Below are 27,732 nucleotides of genomic sequence, written 5' to 3' on the forward strand. Positions count from 1 at the left end.
AAATGAATTACTGGGGAGATAAGGAGGAGGAAGAGACAGAAAGCTGAGGATGCAGCCTGCCCGGATCCACAGCACACAACGCAAGAGCAGCTAGAGCATCTCAGTGAAACCCAACTTCAGCGGTCTTCATCATCAGCTTCACGACGAGGAAGAGATGCGTTGATCCAACAACAGACCCCCTAAGACTCCCCCACCCCGCTCTACATTTTCGTCCTCCTCTACCTTTTTTTTTCCTCCTCCCATCTCCAACGAGGAGCATCCCGCGCACCGATATATATAAATATATATATTTTTTCTTTCTTTCTTTTTTTTTTACTCCGACCGACGGCCAGGCAATTTCAAGAGAACTGACAAAAAGCCAGACACGATGTGTGGATGTCCCCGCTATGGGACAGCCGTGGGATTTATGGTACTGCTGAACGCGTTGCTGATATTTGCGACGCAGGCTACAGAAGGAGTCCTGACGGACCACCTTTTGGTCCAGTTGCATGAGGACGCGCAGGATGAGGCGCACCAAGTTGCAACACAACACGGGCTCCAGAGTGCGCGGAAGGTATGAGGGACACTCGGACTAAAAAAACAAACAAAACAAAAAAAGTGACGCGCATGCATGTGCATTAGGTTTCGTAAATGGAAAAAAATAAAAAATATTATGACTAAAAACGTTCAGAGAAAAAAAATGCACATGTTTGGGTACATTTAAAGCTATAGAACTGTCCATTAGACAATCCACTAGGAAGCATCTTTATGTTTTCTTTTGGTTTTACTTCGCTGCACTTTGTAAATGTGATGACGTCATTTCCACTGAAATACAGGCTGAGGTTTGTGGTTTGCCCACTGGGCTATGGACCAAATTTATTTAACATTAATGTCCTTTGGCGGATGAGGCCCTTTAAGGCGTCTTTATGAATAACACAACAGATAATGCATTCTGTAACCACAAACAACCAGGTATGTTCTAACAAGCTGAACTTAAATTTCTGCTGTTGTCATTTTATATGCTCTGCTGCCTTATTTTTAGGATGGTGTTTTGTAAATCAACACAAAAACACAGTGTTATCGCCTTCAATCTCACTGGAAAACTGTGCATCTTTGTAAATGTTATGAAAAAAATTTGCAAGGGTTCATTCAGGTGTGACATATCAAAGGGCAGTGGGAATATTTCCCTAGGAGTGTGTTCCTTGTCACATGTCAAAATAAACGTTTGTGTGAAATTGGCTGTAGCCTCAGTCAGTGAGGCGTAGCATTGGGCAAAGCCGTGTCTGCATGAAAATCACACTTTCGCCCCCATCGTTTCTGTTCATTTCACTCATTTTAGTATCATCTGTCTTGTAACTTTGCAGCATCACCACCTCTGAGATGTTGTCGGCACTTGTTTATCTCCTGACATGTACTGCCACCCAGGTCAAGTCATCTGTGGCATTATTGGTTCTAATCACACCATTAAACAATGTTTATGTGATATGACTTATCCTTTTTCATTGCCTAATTAACTAGATCAGGCCACCAAACTGGCAATGATCAACCCACTGAGATCGTAAAAATTCCTAATTACAAAAAATAAGTGCAGCGTTTGCTTTGAGGTTGTTTTTTCTTATTACATTTGTTTCAGGCAATTTCCAACTAATGGCCAGTGGGGGACAAGAGTAAAATTTATGCAAATGTTTATTATATTTCAACATTGCATCTGACAGGCACATCGGAAAGCATTTATTCTGAGGTTTGACCTGCTCCTTGGCTGTCACCAAAGCATAGGGAGGTCTTTAATTTGTGTACAGTGCTGAAGGGGAATCTCTGGATGATGCATCTCATTTCACTGCCTATGTGATTTATCACGGTTGATTCCTCTTCTCTAGTGCCTTAAAATAGACCCTTTGTTAAACATAGGAAACCATTGGTCCTGTGACCCCAATGTCTTTCTCCTGCATTTTTTGATGCAATATTTTTTGAGTGTATGTGTTTATTCTTTGGGATTACTGTATGATTGTTCTCATATCTGTTTTGGTTCATAAGATGCTTCTTTCTCTCTCTCTGTTTTTTTTTTAAATGCAGCTTCCCTTTGGAGATGGCCTGTTTCACTTCTATCCTCAGGAGACTTCAAAGAGGCGAAGCAAACGCAGCACTCGTATCAAACAGAGCCTCCAAAAAGACAGAAGGGTGAGCGTTAATTATACCTACCCGTGTCTGAAACTGTGTGACTTTTCACTCAGTCTGCGACGCTGTGTTTTTTGAGGGTCGTGTTTGAGATGAAACCCATTACCGAAGTTGAGACGGAAAATCATTAAAAGTTCACGATATGGACACGACTTTAGGGATCTCAAGGAGGTGGAGAACAATGAGCACTAAGCAGATATAACTGAAATAAATGTTGAAAGGCAGCAGAAAAGCCTTTTGTTTTCTAGAAAATAAGATACGTTCTACAATCTTCAGTCCTTCTCAATTATTAGAGCTGCTTGAATGTCAAAATCATCTTTCGTTGTCTAGTTGTGCTGTATTGTTTGTGTAATTACAGCAGTTACAGCAGAAGCTGCCACCTTATGATGAAGATGACACAAATTACAATGGGAAAGGTGTACAGTAATACTTTAAGCTCAGTTTAACTCTAATGTCTTTGGTCTTTCCTCACTTCCTTTTTGCTGATTTCAGAAAATTTGTGCTTCTCAAAGTGGCTTGGATTGATTCTTAAATCTCTATGAATGATCAAATTACTGTATTTTAGATATGTTTCTACTACAGAAGAGTTTTTCCAGGAAGCCTTTCTGTGGCCTTTATGTGTGCCCTTCTTTCCAGTTTATGCAGATTTTCCACTGGAATGATCCCAGTTAAAAAGCAACCACATATACCTTAGCATTAATAGGCTGCAACATTATTCAAACTGTGATTGTATAAGTATATTGAGAAATTGTGGGGGCATTTTGACAGAATCAGCTTTTCTGTCATAGTAACATAAAAAAAAAGAATTTCAAAACAAGTTTCTCAAAGCTTGTGGTTTTAAAGGCAAAGTAAAGTAAAGCAATCAAAATGCTATCTCACATGATGCATCTATGCATGTTTCTCTAAACTTTTATCAGACTTTATTAACAGGTAAATTATTTTAAAAAGCACACAGTTCAATCAATAAACCCCTTTTTTCAGTTAAAATATCTGAGGAGAGTTAAATCAGTTTTATTTATATAATCCCATTCATACACATAGTGTACACACACAAAATGTTTTACAGAAATGAAGGAAATACCTTAAAGCAGCCCTTAAAACAAAATTATATATTTATATGGGTTTTCTTATATTGGCATGTCCAGTGTAATAAGTCCTCTTAGAGACACATCCTAATAGTCATCAAATTGAACCCTGCATAAATAAATAAACCTAAAAAAATGCAACAAATGGGATTAATAACTTCCTAGTCAACAACGATGCATATTGAAGTAGCCATGATAGATTTGCAAACTCATCAGCAGGATACTGAATTCAACAGAGGCATGACAGAAAAACACATTAATTCTTGTCTTTGCAACATTATGTTTTGAACATCGAAAAAATCAATTATAGACATAAAATATTTGTAACACCTTCTAAATACATGTATTAGATGTAGGGATACATTCATATCACTGGATGGCAGTTTGTATAACTCTGGGAACAAACTTGCTGGTAATGCCTGAACTCACTTTGATGAAGAGCTAAATGTGAATAGCGTTAACTTTGCCATAAGAACTGAGAAACCACATATTTAACTGAAAAAATATAAACAAACAGAAATCTTGATTTCTTATATCAAGAAAATCAAGAAATAAAAATTTTGGTTTTAGGTTTTTGATATTTTTGCAGTGTTTGCCACAGGATATGCTTGACTTCCATCTACTGTAGCATGTGTAGTATTCACCAGATTTTAAATTCACTAAGACTGCTTAGCTCACATTTCTGCCTGTTCTGAGTCTGTTGAAGGCACAGTCACACAAAGGCAATAGCCAGTTTGAACGATGAAAGGCTGTGAATGAATCTGTTTGTTCCAGTGCAATTTGTCTTGTGTAACTCCACATGTTTAGCTTGGTCTATTGTCGGAGGCGGTAAGAGCGTAGGTCCTGCTGCAGACAATCAGCTGACCTCTCTAATTACGGTTGTGAGAGGTGCTAATGAAAATAAATGTGAGCCGCTTCACCGAGCTAATGCAGCTAATGGAAGTGAGACAACACAGACATGGACAGGTCTACATTCCAGATGCTAAGGTTTAATCAGACTCTTGGTGTGCTTACATGGATTTCCATGAATCTCTGGACCCTATGAAGACGGACTCATCAATGGTAGTTCCTGTGACCTTATAAGATTCAGAGACAGCTACAATGGTTCACATTTACAGTCAAAGTTGCGTTAAAATGTTAGTATTTTAGCATGCTGTTCATTTTTGTTTTAAAATTTTTTGATTTTGAGTTATTTCTGCTGATATAGAGAATTTGCACCCAGTGATGACAGTTTTAAAGGCGTTTTTACAAGAACAGCAAGCCTGCTTCCACGGACAGTATGATAAAGTTAGCCGACATCGCTACTGTTCATGTGTAAGCGGCTAAGTATCCCCAAATGGCACTGTGACATTTTCTATCCTGATTTCAGCTTCAGATACTTGTAAGTGAAATATAACCAGCAATAGTTTCAGTTTCATATACAATTTCTTCTAAGATACCTATGTTTTGACTTCACATATTCCAAATAGTTCTAATTTCGGACTTTTTTATTTTATTATTATTATTATTATTTATTTTACATTTATTTGAAGTTGAGAGAATAATTCTAAATATTGTAGTGTTGGTTCTCACTGAAGATATGAGAAAAGAAACTTAGATACTTTATCAGCAAACTGTTCAACCCTGGTGGCCTTCTGCTGTCTTTCTGTATTGATATATTTGCTCCAGATTTACTAATACATAGCAGTACACTACAAAAGCTGAATAGTTGAAAAATGTCAAATTTAAAAAGTAATCATAATCTTGATTCCTGTGTGATTTTCGAAAGGTGGCAAGAGTATCAGCATTAGATACCCTGGTACTCCAAAGGACCACTAAGTGGGGTAATAATAGTCCCATAAAATTCAAATTATGAAAGGGTCAGCTAGCTTTACAGTGTCAGGTTGTGATAGAGCAAATACAGGCTGTTTGTACAGCTAAGCAATCATGGGATTTCAAGCTAAAACATCTGAAACACTGGTAATCAGACTCTTGGTGTGCTTACATGGATTTCCATGAATCTCTGGACCCTATGAGGACGGACTAATCAATGGTAGTTCCTGTGACCTTATAAGATTCAGAGACAGCTACAATGGTTCACATTTACAGTCAAAGTTGCGTTAAAATGTTAGTATTTTAGCATGCTGTTCATTTTTGTTTTAAAATTTTTTGATTTTGAGTTATTTCTGCTGATATAGAGAATTTACACCCAGTGATGACAGTTTTAAATGTGTAAATATGAATCTTTTTATGCACATAATAGGTTGCACTTAAAATAAAATACATCTTTGTTCCTTCATTAGAGGTGATGATGGCTGATAATAATTTAAAAAAAGAGGTGGTCAGGGGCCAAATACTCTGGTCCGAGTTTCAAAGTTAAAATGCTGGAATCATATTAGTGCTGCTGCTGTGTTCAGACCTTTTAGAGTGGAAGATGTCAGACGCACATTTTATTCATTGCACTCTATATCGACCCAGATGAGACACACTTTACGCCTCTTGTAATTCTGCAATGATAGCAGCTTCATGAGTTATAGTGTTCATTTGTACCGTGCATGGCTGGGTCAGTTTGTGATTTATAGAGTCAAAGATTCAACAAAAAATGAAAAATACAAATTAAATGGCAAGACAATTTAGCATGAGAACAGGAGAGACTAGTCAAACTATTTCAATTGCTCAAATGAAGTGAATTGAATTAACTCATAAATGTGAGTCTTCATTTAAAATTAAGGTAGATTTACAAAAAGGTGATATTGCTTTAGTTTTCATAAATTTACAGGGAATATTAAATGGCAGTCTAGCTTTAATATATGCTGAGCAGCGACAACAAGGGTATACTCCGTGACCAGGACTCCTGTTATTTCATTTATTAGAATGTTTACCCACTACTTCACTGACAGGAACTTTTTTTGTTGTTGTTGTTTCTCTTTTTCATCTTTTTTTTGTGATCTGTCTTGTCCGCTCAATTATACAGCTGTGTTTTTTAAATCATTGTTGTTTTATTTGTAAATGTAGATATACCCATGGACTGGAATAAGCTATGAAAGCTGGTGAGTTGGAGGCATTCATATTTAAAGCATGATCAAGCTCTTTACACCCCTGTACAAGCAAAGAAACAAAGCAAAAAAAATAAAAAAAATAAAAATCACGGGGGAACTAGAACAGTAAAGTATCAAAGCACTGTATTTCAAAGTGAAATGAAGCGTTGTGAGTTGGCTGTTGGCAAGGGCGGACAGTGACAGTGGTGCATGGGCACTGTTTGATGTCGTGAGTGGGAAGTATGACATGCTGTCCAAGGGAAATACCCACTCTTCCACGAAGTGGAGGAATAACCTGCTGCTGGATGGAGAGAAATGTTGAAAAATAAGGAAAACAGTGGTATATTTTAAACATTTAACAATTGGGAAAACGAAGAGAACTGAGGATTGACCTGTCTTTTAAAGGATTTCCTGTCTGATTTGCAGCACGTATGTTTGTTCCTCCTGATTGATTATAGGGTGACTTAAATGAGACTCACAAATGAATACACTTTGGCCATTTGAGAAAGGCGCCTTAAGTGCTGCTCTGCCTTCTCATCAGAGGTGGTAAATACACTTGAAATTGCCTGTTTTCTGAGTCACATTATGGTGAATTTGCAAGAGTAATCATAAAAGGTACACTTATCAGTGACCCATTTTTCAAGCGTGGTTTTGAAACTGTGAAAACTTACAGGCCCTGAAAGTTATAAGGATAACTATACAATTGGCATTTCTAACCAAGCATTTATGAAACATTGATTTATGGCGTTGAAAGATTGCAGGAATGTTTCATTTTGTTTTTCATGCAGCTGTACGCACAAAGCATTCATAAATTGAGTGACCAACATAGACCTTTATTATCCATTATTCAAGACAATTGGCCATTTTTTGTATTTTTTTTTCTCTTTTTTTGGCATATGGTTGCATATGTCCTGAAATGTCACATGCCTGAAAGCTGAGTTCGTCAGACACATTGTTCTTTTCTTCAAACTGCTAATAATTATATAGCTATATATTTAAACAGAAAATAAACATGTTCAGAAACTAAAGTTATACAGTGTAGTGGCTGAGAAATAATTAACATAAGAAATTAACTGTGCCACTTTCATCAACAAACTTTAAATATTCTGCAGACATGGGACAAGATTAATGAGAAACTGCTGACTTTTCTCCTTGTAATACCAACTCTTATTTTTTCTATCTCAATTACAAAAAAAAAGCATTTCAGAGTAAAAGTGTAATGCAAAGTTAATTGTCTCCTTGAAAGCAGTAATGACTCTGTTTTTCCTTTTTTATTGTCTGAATGTACGCATAGAGTGACTGTTTTCGACAGTGTTTAGTAACTTTCCTGTAACATATCCACTCCTTATGTGTTACATCCCAGGGTTTTAAGTTGGTATGGAGATAACGTTTCTAATAACAATAATAATAAAAAAAAACTAAGGCAGAGCGCAGGTGTTCATCCACCTGGGTTTCTTTGATAACTCAGGAAAGCCCTGGTGTTTTTGTGAACATAATTGCGATGGTTTGTAAGGTTGTCTGGAGAGAAAAGAAGCTGTGGCTTTGTGGCAGGTGTGTCTGGCAGCCTCGGCTTTACCTGGAAAGACTCTTATTAGATGAAGGGGGGGAAAAAAAACAAACTGTTATTTTGATTGACAAGAAGGTCTTCCTTCATGGTGAGAACAGCACAATTGAGTTTTGTGATTTTCTGTGCACAAAACAGCACACAATGCAACATCTTTAGAGTTACAGGAAATTCTCTTTTTGTTTCTGCTTCAATTTCCCAGCACATTTATTTCATTATGCTACTGTTTTGTTTTAACTTTCTTTTTTTTTTTTCCCTTTGAGCTCACTGCTTTCTTCTGTGTCATTTCTCTGCTTCTCGTACCCAGGTAAAGAAAGTCTTCGAACAGGAAGGTTTCAGTCGTCAGAAGCGAGGCTACAGAAATATCAATGATATTGAAGTGAACATGAGTGACCCTCTGTTCACCAAGCAGTGGTATCTGGTGAGTAATCAGCCGACTAGCTGCGTCCGTGCTGCCTGACCTTTCTCACCAGCCCACATTCTTCCACGCAAATTACTTGGAATCCAGGCTTTTTCCACTCTGCTTGCAGAATCAATATCGTTACTCATTCTTAGATTAGTTTGGCCAAAATAGAGATGTGTAATTTCTGCACTTGTGCATGCTAGATGCCCACACCCCCCTCCTACCCTATCCCACTTGTCGTGCTCATCCTTAATGGCAAGCATGGCTTTTATGCTGCAGCAAGCTTTTCTTCATTCATTTGAGGCAAAAGAGGCACATGCTGTATTGCTGACATTTATGACCTTTCCTGCCTTTAACCTTCATTCTCTCAGAACCGAACCAGCCATATTCCTTCCGGTGCATGCAAGCATCCTCTACCATAGATAACATCCTAATAATGGCTCATCTGGGTGCAGTGAGTCATGAATGTTCTCCATGTTGTCCAGATAAACACAGGGCAGGCAGATGGGACCCCCGGGTTGGATCTAAATGTGGCTGAGGCTTGGGCACTGGGGTACACAGGCAAAGGAGTCACCATCGCAATCATGGATGATGGTGAGCTTTAATCTGGTCTTTTTTGAATGGTCTGTAGCAATCACTAAGCTTATGCAAATTCCTCCATTGGTTTGATAAATACGATACCTGTTTACGACTCAGACAGTATTTTGCTATGATATTTTGGGACAAATTTTGTGCAGTTGATAGAATATATAAATGAGATTTATTTTTTCAGAAGAATGAAACCATTTTGTTCAATGCAATTTTACTGTTTCAAAGACAATAATAATCAGTGATTAGTATTTTTATTTAACATTGCAGTTATTTCAACCTTGACCTTTTCAGCCAAATTCTTTTAACTGTGCAGTTAAAATAGTATTTCGATTGAATAACATTTATGTTTTAGGTGTTTTGTATGGAGAGCTCTTTCATTCAAAATGTATTAAAATAAATGCTGTTATGTATAATATTTAAAATTAATTTTATATTAAATAACTCAAATAAAATTCATATAAATGAATGTTGCCATCAAATATGAAATTTTTATTTTTTTTTTATTTAATGAGAAGCTTATTTTCTAACGGACAGTTTTATTTATTTATTTCAAGATTTATTTACGTATTCACTTCATTGTTCATTCCAAAATAGTGTTTTTCATCTTTTGTTTATTTACTGAGGCTCTATCGCATTACTAATTAATGTCTCATTCCAGGTATCGACTACCTACATCCAGACCTGGCATCAAATTATGTGAGTAGCTTCGTGTTGCTGAATGTTCTTAATTTTCTTTCATTCCTTTGAAGGGCTGTTAATAAGTGAAGCAAGGGTTGAGGATTTCACGGGCCTTGTGTGACTTCTCATTGGCACTGACAGGTGCTCTCTGAGTTGCCTTCATGGCTGCCGAGTCTCCTTGTATCCCGGGAGGACACGAAGACAGGCAGACGGCCAGCCAAGCTGTTTAATGTTAATGCACAGCACACTGTGGCAGACACAGTGGCAGGCCGTTCTGTCACTTGCTGAGATAATGCCAGGGTAGTTGGTGCTGCATAATGTGATGTTTTATCTCTAGAATACTGATAAAACTTTAAAGGACAAGAAGGATTGTGAAATAGAACATAGTGATGAAGGTTTAGTGTGACTTTTACAGTGACTGCAGTTCTGTGCGTCTGGCTGGCAAGTTTAGTTTATCTTGACTTGTTGGTTTTTCTTGTTTCAATTTGCAGTTTACTCACTTTTCTCAGACTTGAACATAACATTGTATTGACAACCCTGGAGCCTCTAGTTTTCCTTCCACCTATTGGTTCTTGCTGAAATACACCCTGTGCGTAGATTTACGTTGCCTTGCAAAATTATTCACACCCCATCGCTTTTTGCATTACATTATACCCACAAACTTCAATGTACATTATTTGGGTTTTGTGTGAAAGACCAACACAAAGTAATGCATAACTCTGCAGGGGAGGCAATCTTTGTTTACCCCGGTTTAATCTGACACCACAAAATATTATCTGGTCCAACCGGATACCTTCATAAGTTATTATCACATACAATGTAGTCTAAATAAATGCAGAACAGTATTTTGTTAAAGAAAACTAGAAAACAAAAATGTCAAATACACCAAAAACCAAATAGTCATATAGTAGTGGATATGCTTAAAGAAGGACTTAGTTCTCAAACAATATTATAACTTTGAACATCATATGGATAATTTTTTAATTTATTGGTTAAAAACAGAAAGTGCAAGATACTACTACATTCCTACCAAGACACGGTCATCTACCAAACTTGACAATTCTCAAGAGAGGAGGACTAATAAAGCAAACTGTGGTGAATCTCACTATTGACAGGACCGTGATTTGGTATGCCTTCACAAATCTGACCTTGATGGAAGAGATTCATGAAGGAAGCATTGTTGACACAAAGCCATTAGAAATCCTGAGTGCATCCGCAAGACATGTGGTGACACAGCAAGGTGTTTCATTCAGATTACATGAAAATGAAATTTTGTAGCCTTCATGCAAACTTCTATGTATGGCAGAACACTGAGTAAAACATTTTATATCAGCCATAATAACACAAAATCTACACTGTGGTATAGCAATACTTTTCTTCAGCAAGAGTAAGGAAGCTACTATAGAGAGGTGATGGCAAAATGGGTGCTACTACATGACAGGGGAATCCTTAAAAAAATCTGTCCAAAACTGTTGAACATTTCAAATCAGAGAGGAGGTTCACCTTTCACATTTTAGAAATATACCCTAAAACATTTTTTTTTGTTTGTAAAGTTGTTTTCTCTCTGTGTGCATGTGTCACTCATCACCATGTTTGCCTGCCTTTGCATGCAACAGTGTGTGAACAAAGATGAGCTGTGGCCCAAAAATAACACGCAGACTCAGCCGTGGAGATGCAGGAGCATGCTTCACTAGATTGATGCATCACGCTGTGCCGTAGATGTCTTTCGAATGCGTGTGTGTGTGTTTCTTTGAGTTAGATGTTGCTTAGGAAAAAAAAAATGACACAGCATGACAGATCCGGTTTTGTTAACGTTGTCATGGTGTTTTTTAAACCTCCTACTATCAGCTGAAAGAGAAATTTCATAAAATATCATTTGAGCTCATCACATCTTTTAGTTCAGTTTAAATCAAACACGTTTGGATATTTCTGCATTACATTTTGTGCTGCGGTGTAACAATCATTCAGGAAATGCTCATAAGATGTATTTTGTTATGGTGGATTAAGACTGAAACTGTGTTGCTTGCATTAAGCAATTCCTAACATGGTGGTTTTAATTTCATGGCACATTTACCAGTGGATGCCAACAGGCAAAACACAGTGATGAGCTTTGGATAAAATAGATCTTCATGAAAATTTATAACAAATTGATGCAGCTTCCAGTATGCTCATTTTCTGCTTTTGCTTATTTTCTACTTTTATTAAGTTCAATTATTTGAATGGTGCTAGAGTTAGATCTGTTTTCTGAATGTGGTTCAGTTATTTATTTATGTTTTTTATCTCTCTACTTCCCACACATGATCGATACAACTACTGGCTACAGAGGGGGATTTCTCAGTACCAGTAGGATTGATAGGTGACCTTTCTCTCCCTCTGCCTGCTAAATAAAACACGTGTAAAAGGAGAAAAGGAGAAATGTGGAATGTTGTGTCACCTAGCGGGACTCTTACTGTGCAGATGGGACGTTACCATTTCATGACTGAACGTTAGAGGAAGTTAAAACGAGCAATGTTATTCATACAACTCGTCAGCTTTCCCAGCTTCAAGATGAAGCTATCAATCGAATGGAATTTTTAATTGACATTCCTGATTGTGAAATCTGTCTATTAAATAGAGCAGCATATTACCCAATTACCCTGAGTACCAGTAGATATTTCTGTATTATAAACCCAGAATGTTATGTATAATCCAATGGACTAACATATTGTAAACATATCGGCAGGGTAAAACTGTACACATATAACCAGGAAAAAAAGAATGAACAATTTTTACACTTTAAAAAAAATTACAATTATCAACATGGCTTTGCAGACTTTTTTGTACATCTATTCTGTAACCCTTAATTTTGTCTTACATAACTTTTGACCCTATTTAATCATAATAGCTGAAGAGAAAAAGCTGAAAGAGAATAAGAAGAATACAATTAATCTTAGCTGTCGTTTTAAAGAAAGCACAGATAATTCGAAATAAGTTTCAATCATTTACAAATGACAACCTGTGCGCATTCTTCAGCTACAAGAAATGCAATCTATCACAGACAAAAGCATCAAGCTTAGCGTAATTTGAAGAAGTATGCAAAAAGAGAGAAATCAGTTCTGCCATGTTCAGAAACATTTGAATGGTTTTGGAGAAGACAAATCACAAATCAAAAATTATTGCATTTGATTAGTATTAGGATTATTCTATAATAAAGATGGAGATTACCCAGTAAAGTTTAGGATTAACCTCAATCTAAAGCTGACTCACTGGTTTCTTAGCGGTATTGTTTATTGGTTATCCTGGCAGAGAGGTTAGGGATTGCTGTCATGGGTTTGGTTAGACTTATAGACCACACATCTAAATGATTTTATATAATTAAGTTCGGACATCCCTGGTAATATGCTGAAAGATGGCAATGCATTAGTCTGCTTCAATTTGCAGGCATTAGAAACAGCTGAAACAGAAGCTTGATGACAGCACCAAGATAATCAAGATGGTTGGAGGAAAACTGTACTCCCTTTCTTCTCTTTCAGTAATGTCTATGAATTACCTTGTCATGACTTCTAAAGCAATAAAGAACTTTTGATGTATTTTTCTTAGATTACCATGCCTTAATCTTTGAAGATGAGTCTTGGTGTACTCTTGGTGTACTCTTGGTGTACTTATAACTGCATTTAGACATAAAAGAAGAAAATAGGAGCCTTACTATGGTGTGTCTGCATGATTTTTTCTTTTAGCAGTCAGGGGTTGCCAGGAACAGATGAGGTGACTAAGGCTTTAGTAATTCTGTACCTGGCTGCACTCATGGCAGCAAGGAAAGAGAGTCTGATTGATAGCAAAAGATATGAGTTTGAGGTTCAGTAAGTGATCCATGGACTTACTCCCATGTTATTTATTGCCATGGCTCGTGACTTTTTATGTGGTTTATTGAAACAGAAAGAAAGCATGTGTTTTTTTTTTCTCTTCAAAAATGTTCTCTACACATTGCAATGTTTTAAGCATTTTTCTAAGTGTTTTGTAGTTGAGCTTCTTAAACATTTTTAGCCTGCTCTTTTTTTTGTTAATTGTCTTAGAAAGGAAACAAATCAAAGAAAGAAAATATCAAACACAAAAAAATACCAGTTTAGTTGACAAAATGGAAACAACTATTGACAGAGGCTTCTTGTCTTGTCTTTGTTGCCCTCCTCACAATTTCATAATATGGCAACAATAAAAAAAATGTACAAATACAAAAATGATCACAAACATTGAAAAGCATTACAAACGCCTCACAAATACACGAACACAAAAATAAGAATGTATGTCAAAATAAATGTAGAATAAAATATGTCAGAATAAAAATAATTAATATGTGATTCCCACTGGTTCAAACCAGCTGACTTGTCTTCTCTAATTACCAGCCAGTTGTCTGGCAGAAGCAGCAGTGACAAACCAGTCTCCTAAAACTGATCTGATATGGTTGAGTCTACTGCTGATGCACCGAGCTGCAGATCTTCTGTTCTCAGATCCAGAAAGAATATGTGTACATGTAGCACTAGTACAGAACCAAACACCAAACACGAGTATGTGAGTGAAAGTCTGAATGAGATTTCAAAATGTCTGATAATTGCATTCATTGGATATATGAGCATTTAACAGATGTGCATATCTTCTGTCTCCGTTTTCTTTCTGCTGCTGTTTATTCTGATCCTTTGACTATCGGTCATGTGAAATTAAATTCTGAGTCATTATTATCTCAGTTTGAAGTACATGCTGTGGCCAGACATCAATGTTGCCCAGTGAACATTTTTAATAAAATGTGGAATCAAGGAAGACAAAGAAGGAGAATTTGCTTTATTTTCTATGTTTATTAGAAACAAAATGTTAATAATAACTCATACCTCATCAAAGTTATTATACTGGGAGCAACATGAATCAATTACAAGACTTAAATTATGTTTTGGAATAAAAAAAAATAAGTGGTAAGGCTCAGGTTTCATCTAAAATCTGACATCTAAGGCACTCAAATGAGGAAATGTAGAAAGAATGTCGACAGCAGAAAAGAGGCAATATCATAAGAGGTAATGGTTTTGCAATTTGATGCCACATCTAATAGTTTATACTTTGTAGTATTATATTTCAGAGGATGTAGATTAAAAATCATTATGACTGAGAAAGACGTGACCTGAAGAAGTTTATTTGATCTTTAGCACAGCATAAAAACAGAACACAAAATGACCATAATTGTTGATAAAATGTCTGCAGAAAACACAAAATTACCTCAAAGAATATTAAAATCCTTAGAAATATGAAAATGAATGTTCACAGCCTTCACATTATAACTTTGTAACTGAATAAAGAACTAACTTTATTAAAAGTTTAAAAGTATTAGTTTCTGAAGGGCAAATTCAATGGTTTCATTCTCATCTTTGGTTTTCTTTTATCTAACCAAACATAACTAAGGACTGGAATAATAGAGAAAGAAAGGAAGTAAGAAACCCAGGGACTAACCTCTTCACAATTAAACTGTTTCCTTCAGTGTGAGTATTGTCTTAATGCTGATGTTGGTATTGTCTGATCTTGGTCTTGAGACAGCTTTGGGTTGGACATATGGCACTAACTAAAATAAGTCTGTTTTGTGCATATGTTGGGACAAAACTTACTGAAGGAGATTTTCTTTTTCATACACGATGTGATTTATTTTGAGATCATTAATCTTTGTGACCTGTGTTATGGCAACTTGCTGTGCAGTTTGGACTTTGAGAGAAAACTGTTCACGTTGAACAATATTAACAACTATGCTTAAAAAAGAAAAAGCTTGTACCTGTTGTTTATAAGGTTAGGACTTTACAATGTAATGTTTCTCACTGCCCATCTCCTGTTCACTTACTGCTTCTTTGTTTGTTTTTGTCTCAGCATTTCTATTTTCATAAATGCATCAATTTGGTCCTTTCAGAATGCCGATGCCAGCTACGATTTTAGCAGCAACGACCCGTTCCCATTTCCTCGATACACAGATGACTGGTTCAACAGGTAATGCCCGTCCAGACATCCCTCCTGTTTACATACACATCCCGAGTGTGTTTTTATGTGCAAACATGTGCGCTCTATCTGGAGTCTGCTCGCTCTGCCCTATTGATTTTCTCTCCACATAGTTCTATTAAGACAGCAAAATAAACAGCGACATTGTCCAGCAGTATGACAGAAGAAAACCACATTGCTTATTTTTAGTCAGTGAAATGACTGCATGGAGTATGTAAAAAGTAAAGCTCCTAAGTCAATGTCTCAAAAGATATTGCATATATTAGTGACCTTCTGTTACTAAAGCCTGATCAGACTCCTATTTCCTAGCATAAATATGTAAAAAAAAACATGGAGATAACACATTACAAATCTTGTTGTATTTGCACATCTGCTTCCATTTGCCTTGATGAATGTGTGTCTGCACCTCTGTGTCAAATTTAGCAGGCGGTGCTTTGGTTTAATAGCAGTTGCTGACTGCAATTCTCGCTGGCTAGTCAGCTGGTTGTTATAAATAGCTGCCTGTCTGGTGCAAGGCATGCTGGGAAAGAGGGGTTGACTCTGCAGTGTCCCTGTGGGGGTGCAAAGAGATGGCAACATTACACGGTGAACACAAAACACAGATGTGCACAGGCTATTCTGTTAGACATCAAATATTGTAGTTAGGTGCCGGACAAATGTGAGTTAAATTTCAGGATTAGAGTGTTTACGGCATCAAGATTCTTTATCTTGATCGTTTAGCCATGAACAATCTTGTTAAAGTCCGACAAACGATCTGCAGCAACCAAGGTTACAGCTGATCTGTGAAATCTTCGCTCAGACTTTTCCAAGAAGATATCATTTGCAAATTTATGCAAATTCATTCAAATCCTCACAAGTCATTTCTTTCCTCTCTCTTTTTTTTTTTTCTTTTTCTGTCACCAGTCATGGCACACGATGTGCTGGGGAGGTTTCTGCGGCAGCCAACAATAACATCTGTGGTGTGGGAGTCGCCTACAACTCCAAGGTGGCAGGTGTGTGTCATGTAGAAAACCTGCACATTGAAGAGAGAGGGGGAGTGACAATGAAAAGATGACAACGTTAAATAATAGCTTTGATAACAGTATGATGACAGCCTCACAGATCTGATGCAGGTGATTTACAGAGAGAGGGAAAGCACAAAATATAGGCTGTTGTACGGAAAATTGTGCTGAGGGGTGTTCATATGGTTCACCTCTATGCACAGAGGTGGAAATTATTGAGATTGCTGTGGTGGAAAACAAAATTGATGCATAAAATTGAGATATGAAATAAGTAGGTTGAATTTTTATTTGCATGTTGCTGTGATGGTGACTGTTTTTGTCTTCTTTTATTAAGGTATGCACATTTTTTTTTTTTGTGCAAATCAAATCAAACAGAACCAACTGTTTTTCTTAAGTCCTTATTTTATATTTCATTGCTGTCTTCATCTGCCAGGAAAAATGAGTAACTAATAAAAACAAGATTCTTGTCCTTTTAGGCATCAGGATGCTGGACCAACCTTTTATGACTGATATCATTGAAGCATCATCGATCAGCCACATGCCTCAAGATATTGACATATACAGTGCCAGCTGGGGACCAACTGATGATGGCAAGACTGTGGATGGACCGCGGGAACTTACATTGCAGGCCATGGCTGATGGTGTTAATAAGGTATAAAGGAATCAACTAGATGTTGAGTCGCAGCTTTCTTCAGGCTTATACAGCCTGAGACACCGGCATAGGACATGTTAATAAATAAATTGAAAATATATTGATCTGGTCTTCTTGTAAGACATTTTGGACCAATGGTTATTGACCTTCTGGGCAATATATCATGAAGATTTGTCTTTATTAATCCTATCACCTGCTTTTGAAATACTCATGTGACTGTCTCAAAAGCTGTAGTTGCCAGGGTTCGCTGACAATCAATTAGTGTATGCCACAATATCACATGCAATGAAGGTGATTCTGCAACACTGAGATAAACCTTGTGTCTTTGTCCACTTATAAAACTTCATACACCAAGGCAGCTATTAGGACCGGGGCATACATATTCAGAAACTCATCAAATAGCCAGATAACTATTCTTGCTGAAGACATTTGGCATTTATGCCATTTTATAGCACAAAATTTGAATTGAAAGATGAAGAAAACGTCACCACTTCAGCTCATCTTTTTATTTTAGCGTAAAAGCCGCCTTGAATTTTTAATGCACTTGCATGCTGGTGTAGAAACGTTTCCACTGAACTCTGTGTTGCTTGTTAATGCTCCGGCCATTATTACAGCAATTTTTCATTCAGCTATGTTCTTATGGAAATGATGAATATAGACAAGAAGTTGTGCAGATACACAAATGCATTGCTCTTATGACAGAAAGATCAAATTATGCACACTAAATACATTCATCATGCTGAGAACAAAGAACACCTATTTTAGATAAACTGTAGTAACAACATTATTAGAGGTCGTAGCACTTGATAGTACCTTAATCTAGCCCAATACAGTGATTTATATATATATTTTACATGGACTTTCTTTTATTTCTACATCCTAACCCTGTGCCTTATCCTACATTAGTAACCAGTGATTGCAACCTTAAATTAATTCACACCTTTGTGCTAAATCTAAGCCCTAACTCAAAAACACCTCTCAGTCAGTTCCCACAATGTAGGATGTGTTAGGAAAATGGTCCCTACCATGTATCAAATACAAGACCACACACACACACACACATACACACACACGCACACAGTTGTAAAGCTGACAGCTACACTGCCAATTACTTGCTTGATTAATCTTCATGCACCATGTGCGGGCAGGTGCAAGCTGGTCTGAAACAACTCCATCTCAGGCAGAGTGGCTGAACAGAAGCACAACTCAATGAAACAAACATCACTTATCGTGCAGGCACTCTGCAATCTGCTGCTTACGGAAGATTCTAATGATCACTTATATAAGTTTCTGTGTTGGCTGTGCATGATATTCCCTTTGCAGACGAGGGAAATTAGAAAGTACATTATGTTCTAGAAGCGCCCAAACGAGACTGTGTGGTTTTAATCAAAATAAATAACTGAACTGGGCAAAAAATTAAAACACTTTATCAGAATTAGAGCCGGAAACAGAACAGTAAAATCCTAAAGCACAGCATTTAGCTCAGTGTTGCTCAAACCTCTCTTTTTAACAGGACACTATAGCCTAATGAGAGAGGGGAAAAGCATGTAATGTTGGTCTTGTTGTGAAACCATCAGCCTTTTGTAGTCACAGGTGCAGCAGAGAGAGAAAAAAAAGGATGCTCTCTGCCTGGAGAGACTGTTTGCTGTTTCCTTTTGTAAGACACCGGTATTAAAAAAAAGTAGCTACAGTTTTTTTTCCTACAATAGGTTATATGCCCTTTTCACCAAGGCAAGAGCAATTAACTGCTTTGAAAGGCGGTTCCGCAATACAATTTCTTCTGGTTTAGCTTTTTAAAATCACATTTAGAGGTTTCGGATTATCAAAATAACTGTATTGTCGAAGATCCCCTGGTCATGAGGATTTCTTTTGCAAAGATTTAAAGCTACCCTAATCAATCTGATGCTTTGTAAAAATATTATTATTTGCACAAAAAACAGTCAAAATGTTAGCCATTGTTTTACATTTTGAAAATGAGTCGCACATTGCATACAACTCTCCCGTCCTTCGTGGCGCTGCTGTGTTTTGGAGTCACTACATTTGTGACAGATCTCATTAGGTAGCTGTGTGATTAGGCAGTTTGTTCCGCAGTGTTGGACCAAAGAGGCTACAGGCAATTTTTCCAGGAACAATTAACCAACCACCACCTGGCGACGACAGAGTTTTGATTGGATTGTAGTGTATGAGTAATTTAGAAAAATATGCACCAAAGAGACCGATTTTTTAATAAACAAAGGAATTTTAAAAATGCTGATCCTGATTGTATAATTACAGTAAGATTAAAATTCCCCCTTTCTCTGTCATCACTTTAACTTCAAGAACCCCATGAGAAATAAGGAGTAACTTTGATGTATTTCTGCTTCTCTGGATAATGATGTTTTAGGGGCGTGGAGGAAAAGGCAGCATCTATGTATGGGCGTCAGGCGATGGCGGTAGCTATGACGACTGCAACTGTGACGGCTACGCCTCCAGCATGTGGACCATCTCCATCAACTCTGCGATCAACGATGGCCGCACCGCCCTGTATGATGAAAGCTGCTCCTCCACGCTGGCGTCCACATTCAGTAACGGGCGAAAACGCAACCCGGAGGCTGGTGTTGTGAGTGCGCTCAGATTTAATTGTGGGCATTTCATAAGAGTGACAATAAACAAGCCAGATTAGTAAGAAGAAATTCCCGATAATACTTCTAACATTTAAAGATGATTCAGCTTTATTTTCTCCGAAGTTCTTCACATAACTGTCTCGAAAGATCCTGTCACATTCTCTAAAAGATATTACTGCAGTCATAGACTGAACAGTTATTTGCACATTTTCTGTGAACACAGCATATCTGTATTCCAGACCCTTCATGAGATTGAATGAGTCCAGGAAATTGCTTTATGACTGAGAAAAATAGTGGAGGCTTAGCTGGAGGTGTAGCTCTTTCCAAGAAACAAGCCTGACATTCAGATTTCTATTTTTGTTTTGATGCTCAAAATGATGCTGGTGAAATTGTCCGCATTAGAATTCTTCAGCATTAAAATTTCTCTCAGTTGTTTTTAAGGGACACTTTTTTTTAATGAAACTGTTTGCTTGTGTATTTAGGACACATTTGTGAATTTGCACACATTGGACAATTCAAAATTGGACCTTCTTTTTTGGTTGCCATTTATAATTTTATTTATTTATATATTATTTTATTTAGGCACAGAAAGTAAGTGTTGACTTTAATACTTCATTAAATTTTTCACTCACAATGTTTGCAAAACAGGAGTTTGCAAAATTGTCCTCCGAAGTATATATCAGACTTTGATCTTTTCTATTTAGATACTAATTTGTAATATTCTTACATCTAAGTCCACACCTTACGAAGTGTTATAAACCAAGAGATTTTTAATACGCCTGTTTACAGAGGCAGCGGTGTTTGGATGATTATGCAAATCACCTTTGGCTGTTGACAAAGTGCAATCTTCCCAAGGGGTTTTTCTCATAATTGCAGTTAATCTGTTGTCATTTTTTATTAAGTACCGTATTTAGTAAATAAATAATTCTTCAGTCTGATGGTGCAATTTTGTCTACTCTCACTCATCATACTTTGAATTATACAATTTAGAAGCCACAAAAAAAAAAAGGTCTCCAATCAACAGATGAGGATTAGACTTTACTTCTGGTCAAAATAAAAGCTGAAGCACACAGAAATACTGTCTAATATGTCTTGCTAATTGATTAAAATCTCTTGAAGCCTTTATTTTGTCCTTCCACAACTACAAACTTCATTTCATTGCAGTGTTAAGGACTGCATATCTATTCAACACCCTAGAAACAATCCTTATAGAATTGTGACCGACATCAGCTTTATACATCTAAACATTTTGCCCAATGTTTTTTGCAGATTAGGTGAAAATCTGGGACTGGGGCTAAGATCAATAGTCTGAGCTTCAAAGCAGTCATTGATTATAGGTTTTTATTTGTTGCGATGCATCTATGAAGAAACTGGGCTCCAACATAGAGAAAATATTAAATTAATAGCCTCAGATTATAAATGCGTTAACACAAAAATCTAATTGTTCTTTGCACTTTCATAAAATAAGCTTCTTTAAGTCTTTACTAGTCACTACATGCGTAACATTTTTAAAACTGACTTTTATTTTTTCTGTTGCTGTAATTTGATTATTTCAGGCTACAACAGATCTGTATGGAAACTGCACTCTGCGTCACTCTGGAACATCAGCAGCAGCACCGGAGGCAGCAGGCGTCTTTGCTCTGGCTCTTGAAGCTAAGTATGTGCTCCACACTCCCTTTTCACATGCCTATCATAATTGCACATATTGATTCAGATGGACTGTCTGCATGAAAGAGCATTAAGTTGACTCTTTGAATGATACTTAGGCTGAGAAGGTGGCAACCAGCACACACAATCTCTGTATATGATATTTGGTTATGCTTTCCTTTATCCCCATCACCCTTCATCTTCACATTCTATATTCTTGAGTGACCGAACTCTTTAAAGGTGAAAGATATTGCTCCTTCTTTACCAGTGTACATCACGTCTTACAGAATTCCTTATTTTTCACAATAGCAACCTAAATAAACCTTCTGTGATTCAATGGAAATTAATAATCCTTGGATCAGTTAACAGATCACAGTAGAAGATTGAAAGAAAAGGGCCTAGTGAACGGTTGAAGAAGAGTGACTTTGTCTCATTATGTCTCAGACAATAGGGATTCATTACAATCCGCACATGGCAAAAATGTTATCTAAGAGCTAACAGTGAGACCAAACGCAAGGACAATAGAGATTTGTTATTTGATATCAAATCTATGATCTACAGCATTTCAAATCCTGAGAGAGACCCAGTCATTCTTTCCCCCCTCTCTCTCTCAGGACTTTGCTTCTCACATTAAAGGCTGACACGATTCTCTGGGCATTAACTAACATCAGCTGATGGAGCTGTGTAAAGACGCACTGTTTGCTCAGCACACACAATAATGATGTTGCTGTCTGAAGACCGGATGCCCAGCTGCAAATAGCTCACAAGCCTTTTTACTGCCCAAACACACTTGAACCGTAGAACAACATGAGTCTATCAGAGTAAAGCTGTCACTAAAAACAGCTAGATACAGACAATGGCAACCGTCCAAGCCTAAAACACAAACACTGACATTGAATGCTTTTAGCTATTCTATTTTTATAACCAACATGTTTTGTTTAGTTTTTTTTTTTTTTCTGGAGGACTCTCTGTAGGAACGCTCTGCCCTAAATCTTCCTCTGTGTATTTTATTTTTATTTTTTTTGTCTTAGCCCTAACCTGACATGGAGAGACATGCAGCACCTGTCAGTCCTGACATCAAAGCGAAACCAGCTCCATGACGAAGTCCACCAGTGGAGAAGGAACGGTGTGGGGTTGGAGTTCAACCACCTGTTTGGGTATGGCGTGTTGGATGCTGGAGGGATGGTGAAAATGGCCAACGAATGGAAAACGGTTCCAGAGCGTTTCCACTGTGTAGCTGGTTCCATCCAGGAAGCCCAGTAAGTTCCTTCCTTTAAATTAATATTTAGATGACAGGTTGTCATAAAATGCTATTTCATTCTGCGCATCTACAGATTGCAACCAACCTTCCAAGATTTTTAGAGAGGAAAACCCTGCAAACTGCAGGAGAGACACTCTCATCTAATTACTGGGTAATCCCCAGTACGACCTAATTCAATAAAACATTCATAATTAGAGTATCCACTTAATAACCCTGCAATATTTATATTGGCTTCTCAGTCTGTTTTGTCCTGTAAACAGGGTAATTTAGAAATTCTTTATTTGTTTGTCAAGATAAAGTATTTTAGCATCTTGAAGATATTCAATGACATCCAGTGCATTTTTTTATCACACTCAGTCATATTCAAATAACACTGATGCCCCAAAGAAATTCAGTGTCCAGAATACATTGTATGTCCTAATTTTGGGATTTTTCTGAAATAAAGGTAATGCCGATCAAAAACCGATTTGATTCAAAGCACTTTTATTCTGATTTGATTTGTTTTTTTAATCTCCAATATGGATGACAAATTTGGTCACAATGCATGAATAGAAAACTGATTTTTAGTGTAGACATGCTGATCGCCCAGGGAGAAAAACTGCCCACTTACAATCTCTGCTTGATTTACTTGTGAGTCTATAAATTAAAAGATTTTTATTTAATTTAGGACAATCCAGTCCAGATTTCTTAAAATATCATAGGTCATGGATACATTTTCTGTAAGAAACTGTTAGTTGGCCCTTTAACCCTTTGCAGTTTGGAAACAAACTTGAGCATTGTTTTGTTTCATGACTTAGCCAAACTGAAAGCTGAGGAAAGAGTCCATTTAGCTTTATTAGCTGGTCAATCCATTGTTGTTTCACAAACAATGGATTGTGATGTTTAAAGTGTTTAGGAATAATCACGACAGACAGGTGCATTAGATGGGATGTAGCATCAAGAGCAACGAATTTCATTTATTTATTTTGTTTTTTTAACGTATTTTTTAAAGCACTAAGAGTAACCGATGGGGGGTAAAATCTGGGCTTTGTGATATTACAAGAAAATACGGAACATAAACAACAGAAAGATGGAAAAAAATCCAATTTTGATCGTTTTTGTCAGCTTGCATGGATCTGCTGAAAAATCTGAGGAGTTCTTTCATTTTTCAGTTTGTGCTTCCCCACAATGTGTTCATAAAAAAAAGTGGCAAATTTATGTTCTGCAATAAACTAGTCAACAATATTGTCATATTTCTCCATTTCTCCCTGATCAAATTCTGAATTATTTTATAAATAAAAGTATTATTTCAGTTCTACATTTGGCATAGCGCTGAAGAAAACGTTGATCTGAACATCTGAGACTCCTGTTTCTAAGATACTCTCCACCATCTCACGATAATGGTGGAGATGACTCACATTTTTTAAGTCAAACATTATTTAAGAGATGAGAAGCTCTATAAAAATGTTCTTTATACGGCAAAGTTTATTGGGAAGGAATACCAGAAATAACAACTCTCGTTTTAAGCCTTCCAATAGTCTCTTAAAAGCTGATTCACTGGCACTGTCATACATAAATATATATATTTTTTATCAGTTCTTTGTTTCCACAGCAGCACTGCAAGGCTTCTACTGCCTGTATTGTGGTGGAGCTATAATTACAACAATCCCACCTCTGTTGATAGCATATTATCAGAGAAAAGCAATAAACACTGTTGCAGCCATGCTCACAAACGCTGCTCAGCAGAGATCTGATAGCTTCTCTGGCTGTTTATGGCTTACTTAGTTGGAGGAAAACTTCTCATTATCAGCTGAGCTGGCACACAGAGCACCGCAGAGCAGTGTGGTTGTTTTTAATCTGGAAAGATTCAGCCCGTCAGCAGCACCTCTGTCTTCACTTTGTGGGTTTGCAATTACGCTTGCATATTGTCCAACGGCACATGTGAAAATGCTCATCTAAAATGTATTCACATGTAATTTTACTGTTAAAGTAAAAGCATATATTTGAATCACATTTTTATAAAAAAAAAAAAAAAAAAAAACAGACAGAAAAGGCGATTTTGGCAATTTGGAGGTCAGTAAAACAGATTTATATCCACAGTTTAAACTTAAATGCAGTTACTTGTTGAAACACCAACATAAACATTATAATTTTCACTCTCCACCACAAGAATTGGTTTGAGGGTAATTAAAAACAAATAAATCAATAAAATGTTTTCTTTGTCTTAGGGCAGATGGATGGATGGATGGATGGATGGATGGATGGATGGATGGATGGATGGATGGATGGATGGATGGATGGATGGATGGATGGATGGATGGATGGATGGATGGATGGATGGATGGATAAGTAGGTAGGCAGGTAGGTTGGTAGGTTATCTTTTAGTCCTGAAAAGTTGTTGCTTGCTGTGTAACACCTTGGCTTGTTAGACTTGTTAGTTTTCATAGATATTTTCTTTTTCTGTCAGCTCAGCTCAGTTTTGTGCTCAGTTAATCATTTTTCTTTGTAGTTTCCAACACTTCTCCTTCACTTTCCTTTTCTTGCCACTTTTTGTCTGCTTCTCACTGCCTGTGATGAGACCCCAGCCTCTAATAATGGTATTAAACCTCTTCACAGCCTTTGGGCACCATGTACCCTGCTGTGTTCTTAGCCTGTCTCTTCACCCAAAGAGGTGGGAAAGCAGTATGTTTTCTTAATCAAAATCCCAGACACAAGCTGAAAGTAGGATCCTTTTTAGACTGTGATTAGAGTTTCTGTCCTGAAGACATCCATTATCTCTTTACTTTCTGAATCTCTTTCTCAAAAATTGCCTTTAACCATTTATTTGTGTTCTTGTTTTTAAGTAAATTCCAGTCTGGCAATAAGCTGGTGCTAGCCATTACCACTGAGGCCTGTCAGGGAAAGGACAACTTTGTCCGCTACCTGGAGCATGTCCAGGCCGTAGTCACTGTCAACGCCACCCGCCGTGGAGACCTCAACATCAACATGACCTCACCGATGGGGACAAAGTCCATACTGTTGAGTCGAAGGCCCCGGGATGACGACTCCAAGGTTGGCTTTGACAAGTGGCCCTTCATGACCACCCACACCTGGGGGGAGGACCCCCGTGGCACCTGGGTCCTGGAGGTGGGTTTTCGGGGCGATCAGCCTCAGCGGGGTGTCCTCAAGGAGTGGACTCTCATGCTGCATGGAACACAAAGTGCCCCTTACATAGACCAGATTGTCCGCGATTATCAGTCCAAACTGGCCATGTCCAAAAAGGAGGAGTTGGAGGAGGAGCTAGATGAGGCCGTAGAGAGAAGTCTGAAGAGCTTGATGAGTAAAAACAACTGAAATCAAAATGTCATCTGCATGTTGCCAATTGCTTCACTTTTCCCTGTATTTTCAGTCTCGCTCTCTGCCCACAGTATCACTACATCACCTTATTTTGTTCAGTGTTTCCTCTCTTCTGTCTCCTGCTCTGCCTCTCTCCTTTCTGCTTTTTTGTTATCAAGAGTTTCCCTCAGACACCTTTGATGAATGTTTCTCCTAACAATCATGACAAAAGTATATCCCTTAATCAACGGTCGTAGAGAAAGCAAAACTATATCGGCAGAATTTTACATTGCAATGAATTGTACATATACCACGCCAGCGTTTCATGCTATTGCTTTCATGCCCTGCACCTTTCTTCTGCCAAATGTTGTACAGTTTTTTTTTTCTGTGACTGTAAATGATTTTCTGTCTCATTCTACTTAAACTTTAATTTTATCGCAAACATAGCAGTGATACTTCTTTCCGTCTGTATTTTTGTGAAATTTTTGTAATCAAGGAAAGGAATGTGTAATTTATTTTGCAGAGTGCGGTCATCTTTCATAACCTTTGACGTATATGCTATAATAAACCTATTCAGCTATTTATTAAAGCATTTGAGTGATTTGGAGCACATCACCCAATATTTTTTTCTTCTAAATAAAGATTTCTACTCTATCAGTTCAGTGCCCCAAACTGCACAAATAAATGAATAAATCAAACGATGGATGCCCCCCCCCAAAAAAATGTGGAAAATACAACAACTGAAAAATAAATATAAATACACGATCTGAGAAACCATCTAATTAGAAAACAGACTTCAATTGTATTTTTTGTTATTTTAGTATAAATGCAATACTATCTGAACTGTTGAAAATAGAGTATAAAAGCAGCAGGTCTGTTAAATAAGAGTTTGGATTAAAGGGACAGTTCATCACAACCTGACATTTATTGCCTCTGGGTAGGGAGCTCTAATTAAGGCTGCTAAGCTTCAGTACAGAGAATAGCAACAAATAACCACATTTCTATTTGTGGAACAGTGAGACAGAAGAAGAACGGTAAATATTTTGATCTACATGGGTTTTTCTGGAGTCATCCTTGCTTTTTTCTATATCTTTTCCATTTTCAACGTTTTATATTTTTCAACGACATTTGTAAAAATTGCACATATGTTTGTGAGCTATTTAGGGATATCAAAATTTAAGCTTTGTAAAATTTTAACATTTTTCATTCTGGAAAAACTGATTGCCCTTAAACCTAATAATTGTCTCTAATCCGCCTTCGGTGGCAACAGCTGTCACAAAATATTGCCATTCCACTCCATTCCACTTTTTTAATTCAGCCACACTGTGAGGTTTTCAAGCTTGAACAGCCTATGTAAGATCACATCACAAGATCCCAATTAAATTCCAGGATTTAAACAGGTTAGATCAAAACTTTATTTATTTTTTTAACCATTTAGATGTGGGCTTGATAGTGTGCTTCTGATCATTTACCTGTTGCATAACCCAACTATGACTGAGCTTTTAGTCATGAACTGATGTTCTATGTTTTCTGAACTTGTAATGACTCTTGCAGTCAATCACTGGACTCCCTATCTTAGAAATGGTTTGGTATGTTCGGCGATGATGCATACACCATATGGTGGCTTGAGTCAACGAGGTGGTTGCCACAGGTTAGAGTCCTGGTCTGTTGACCCTTTCTGCATGTCTTCCCCCTATGTTATAACCCACTTTCCTGTCAGATCACTATCAAATAAAGGTCACTAGTTTAAAAACCATTAAAGAAAAAAATTATTGGTTTTGG

At 37.2% G+C, this 27,732-nt stretch overlaps 1 protein-coding gene across 1 annotated transcript; it reads left to right on the top strand.

Moving 5' to 3' along the window:
- Window positions 1-27,685, top strand: pcsk2 (proprotein convertase subtilisin/kexin type 2). Its single transcript, XM_055030245.1, has 12 exons — window positions 1-553; window positions 2,053-2,157; window positions 8,128-8,241; window positions 8,709-8,817; window positions 9,473-9,510; window positions 15,407-15,483; window positions 16,396-16,484; window positions 16,970-17,145; window positions 19,529-19,744; window positions 21,305-21,405; window positions 22,427-22,654; window positions 25,479-27,685. Exons 1-12 carry the CDS (start codon window positions 368-370, stop codon window positions 25,966-25,968), a joined length of 1,929 nt encoding a protein of 642 aa, XP_054886220.1. The 5' UTR covers window positions 1-367; the 3' UTR covers window positions 25,969-27,685.
- The last annotated feature ends 47 nt before the right edge of the window (window positions 27,686-27,732 follow it).

Source organism: Poeciliopsis prolifica, unplaced genomic scaffold (assembly GCF_027474105.1).
Source record: "Poeciliopsis prolifica strain line A6 unplaced genomic scaffold, Auburn_PproV2 SCAFFOLD005, whole genome shotgun sequence".
Lineage (NCBI taxonomy): Eukaryota > Metazoa > Chordata > Actinopteri > Cyprinodontiformes > Poeciliidae > Poeciliopsis > Poeciliopsis prolifica.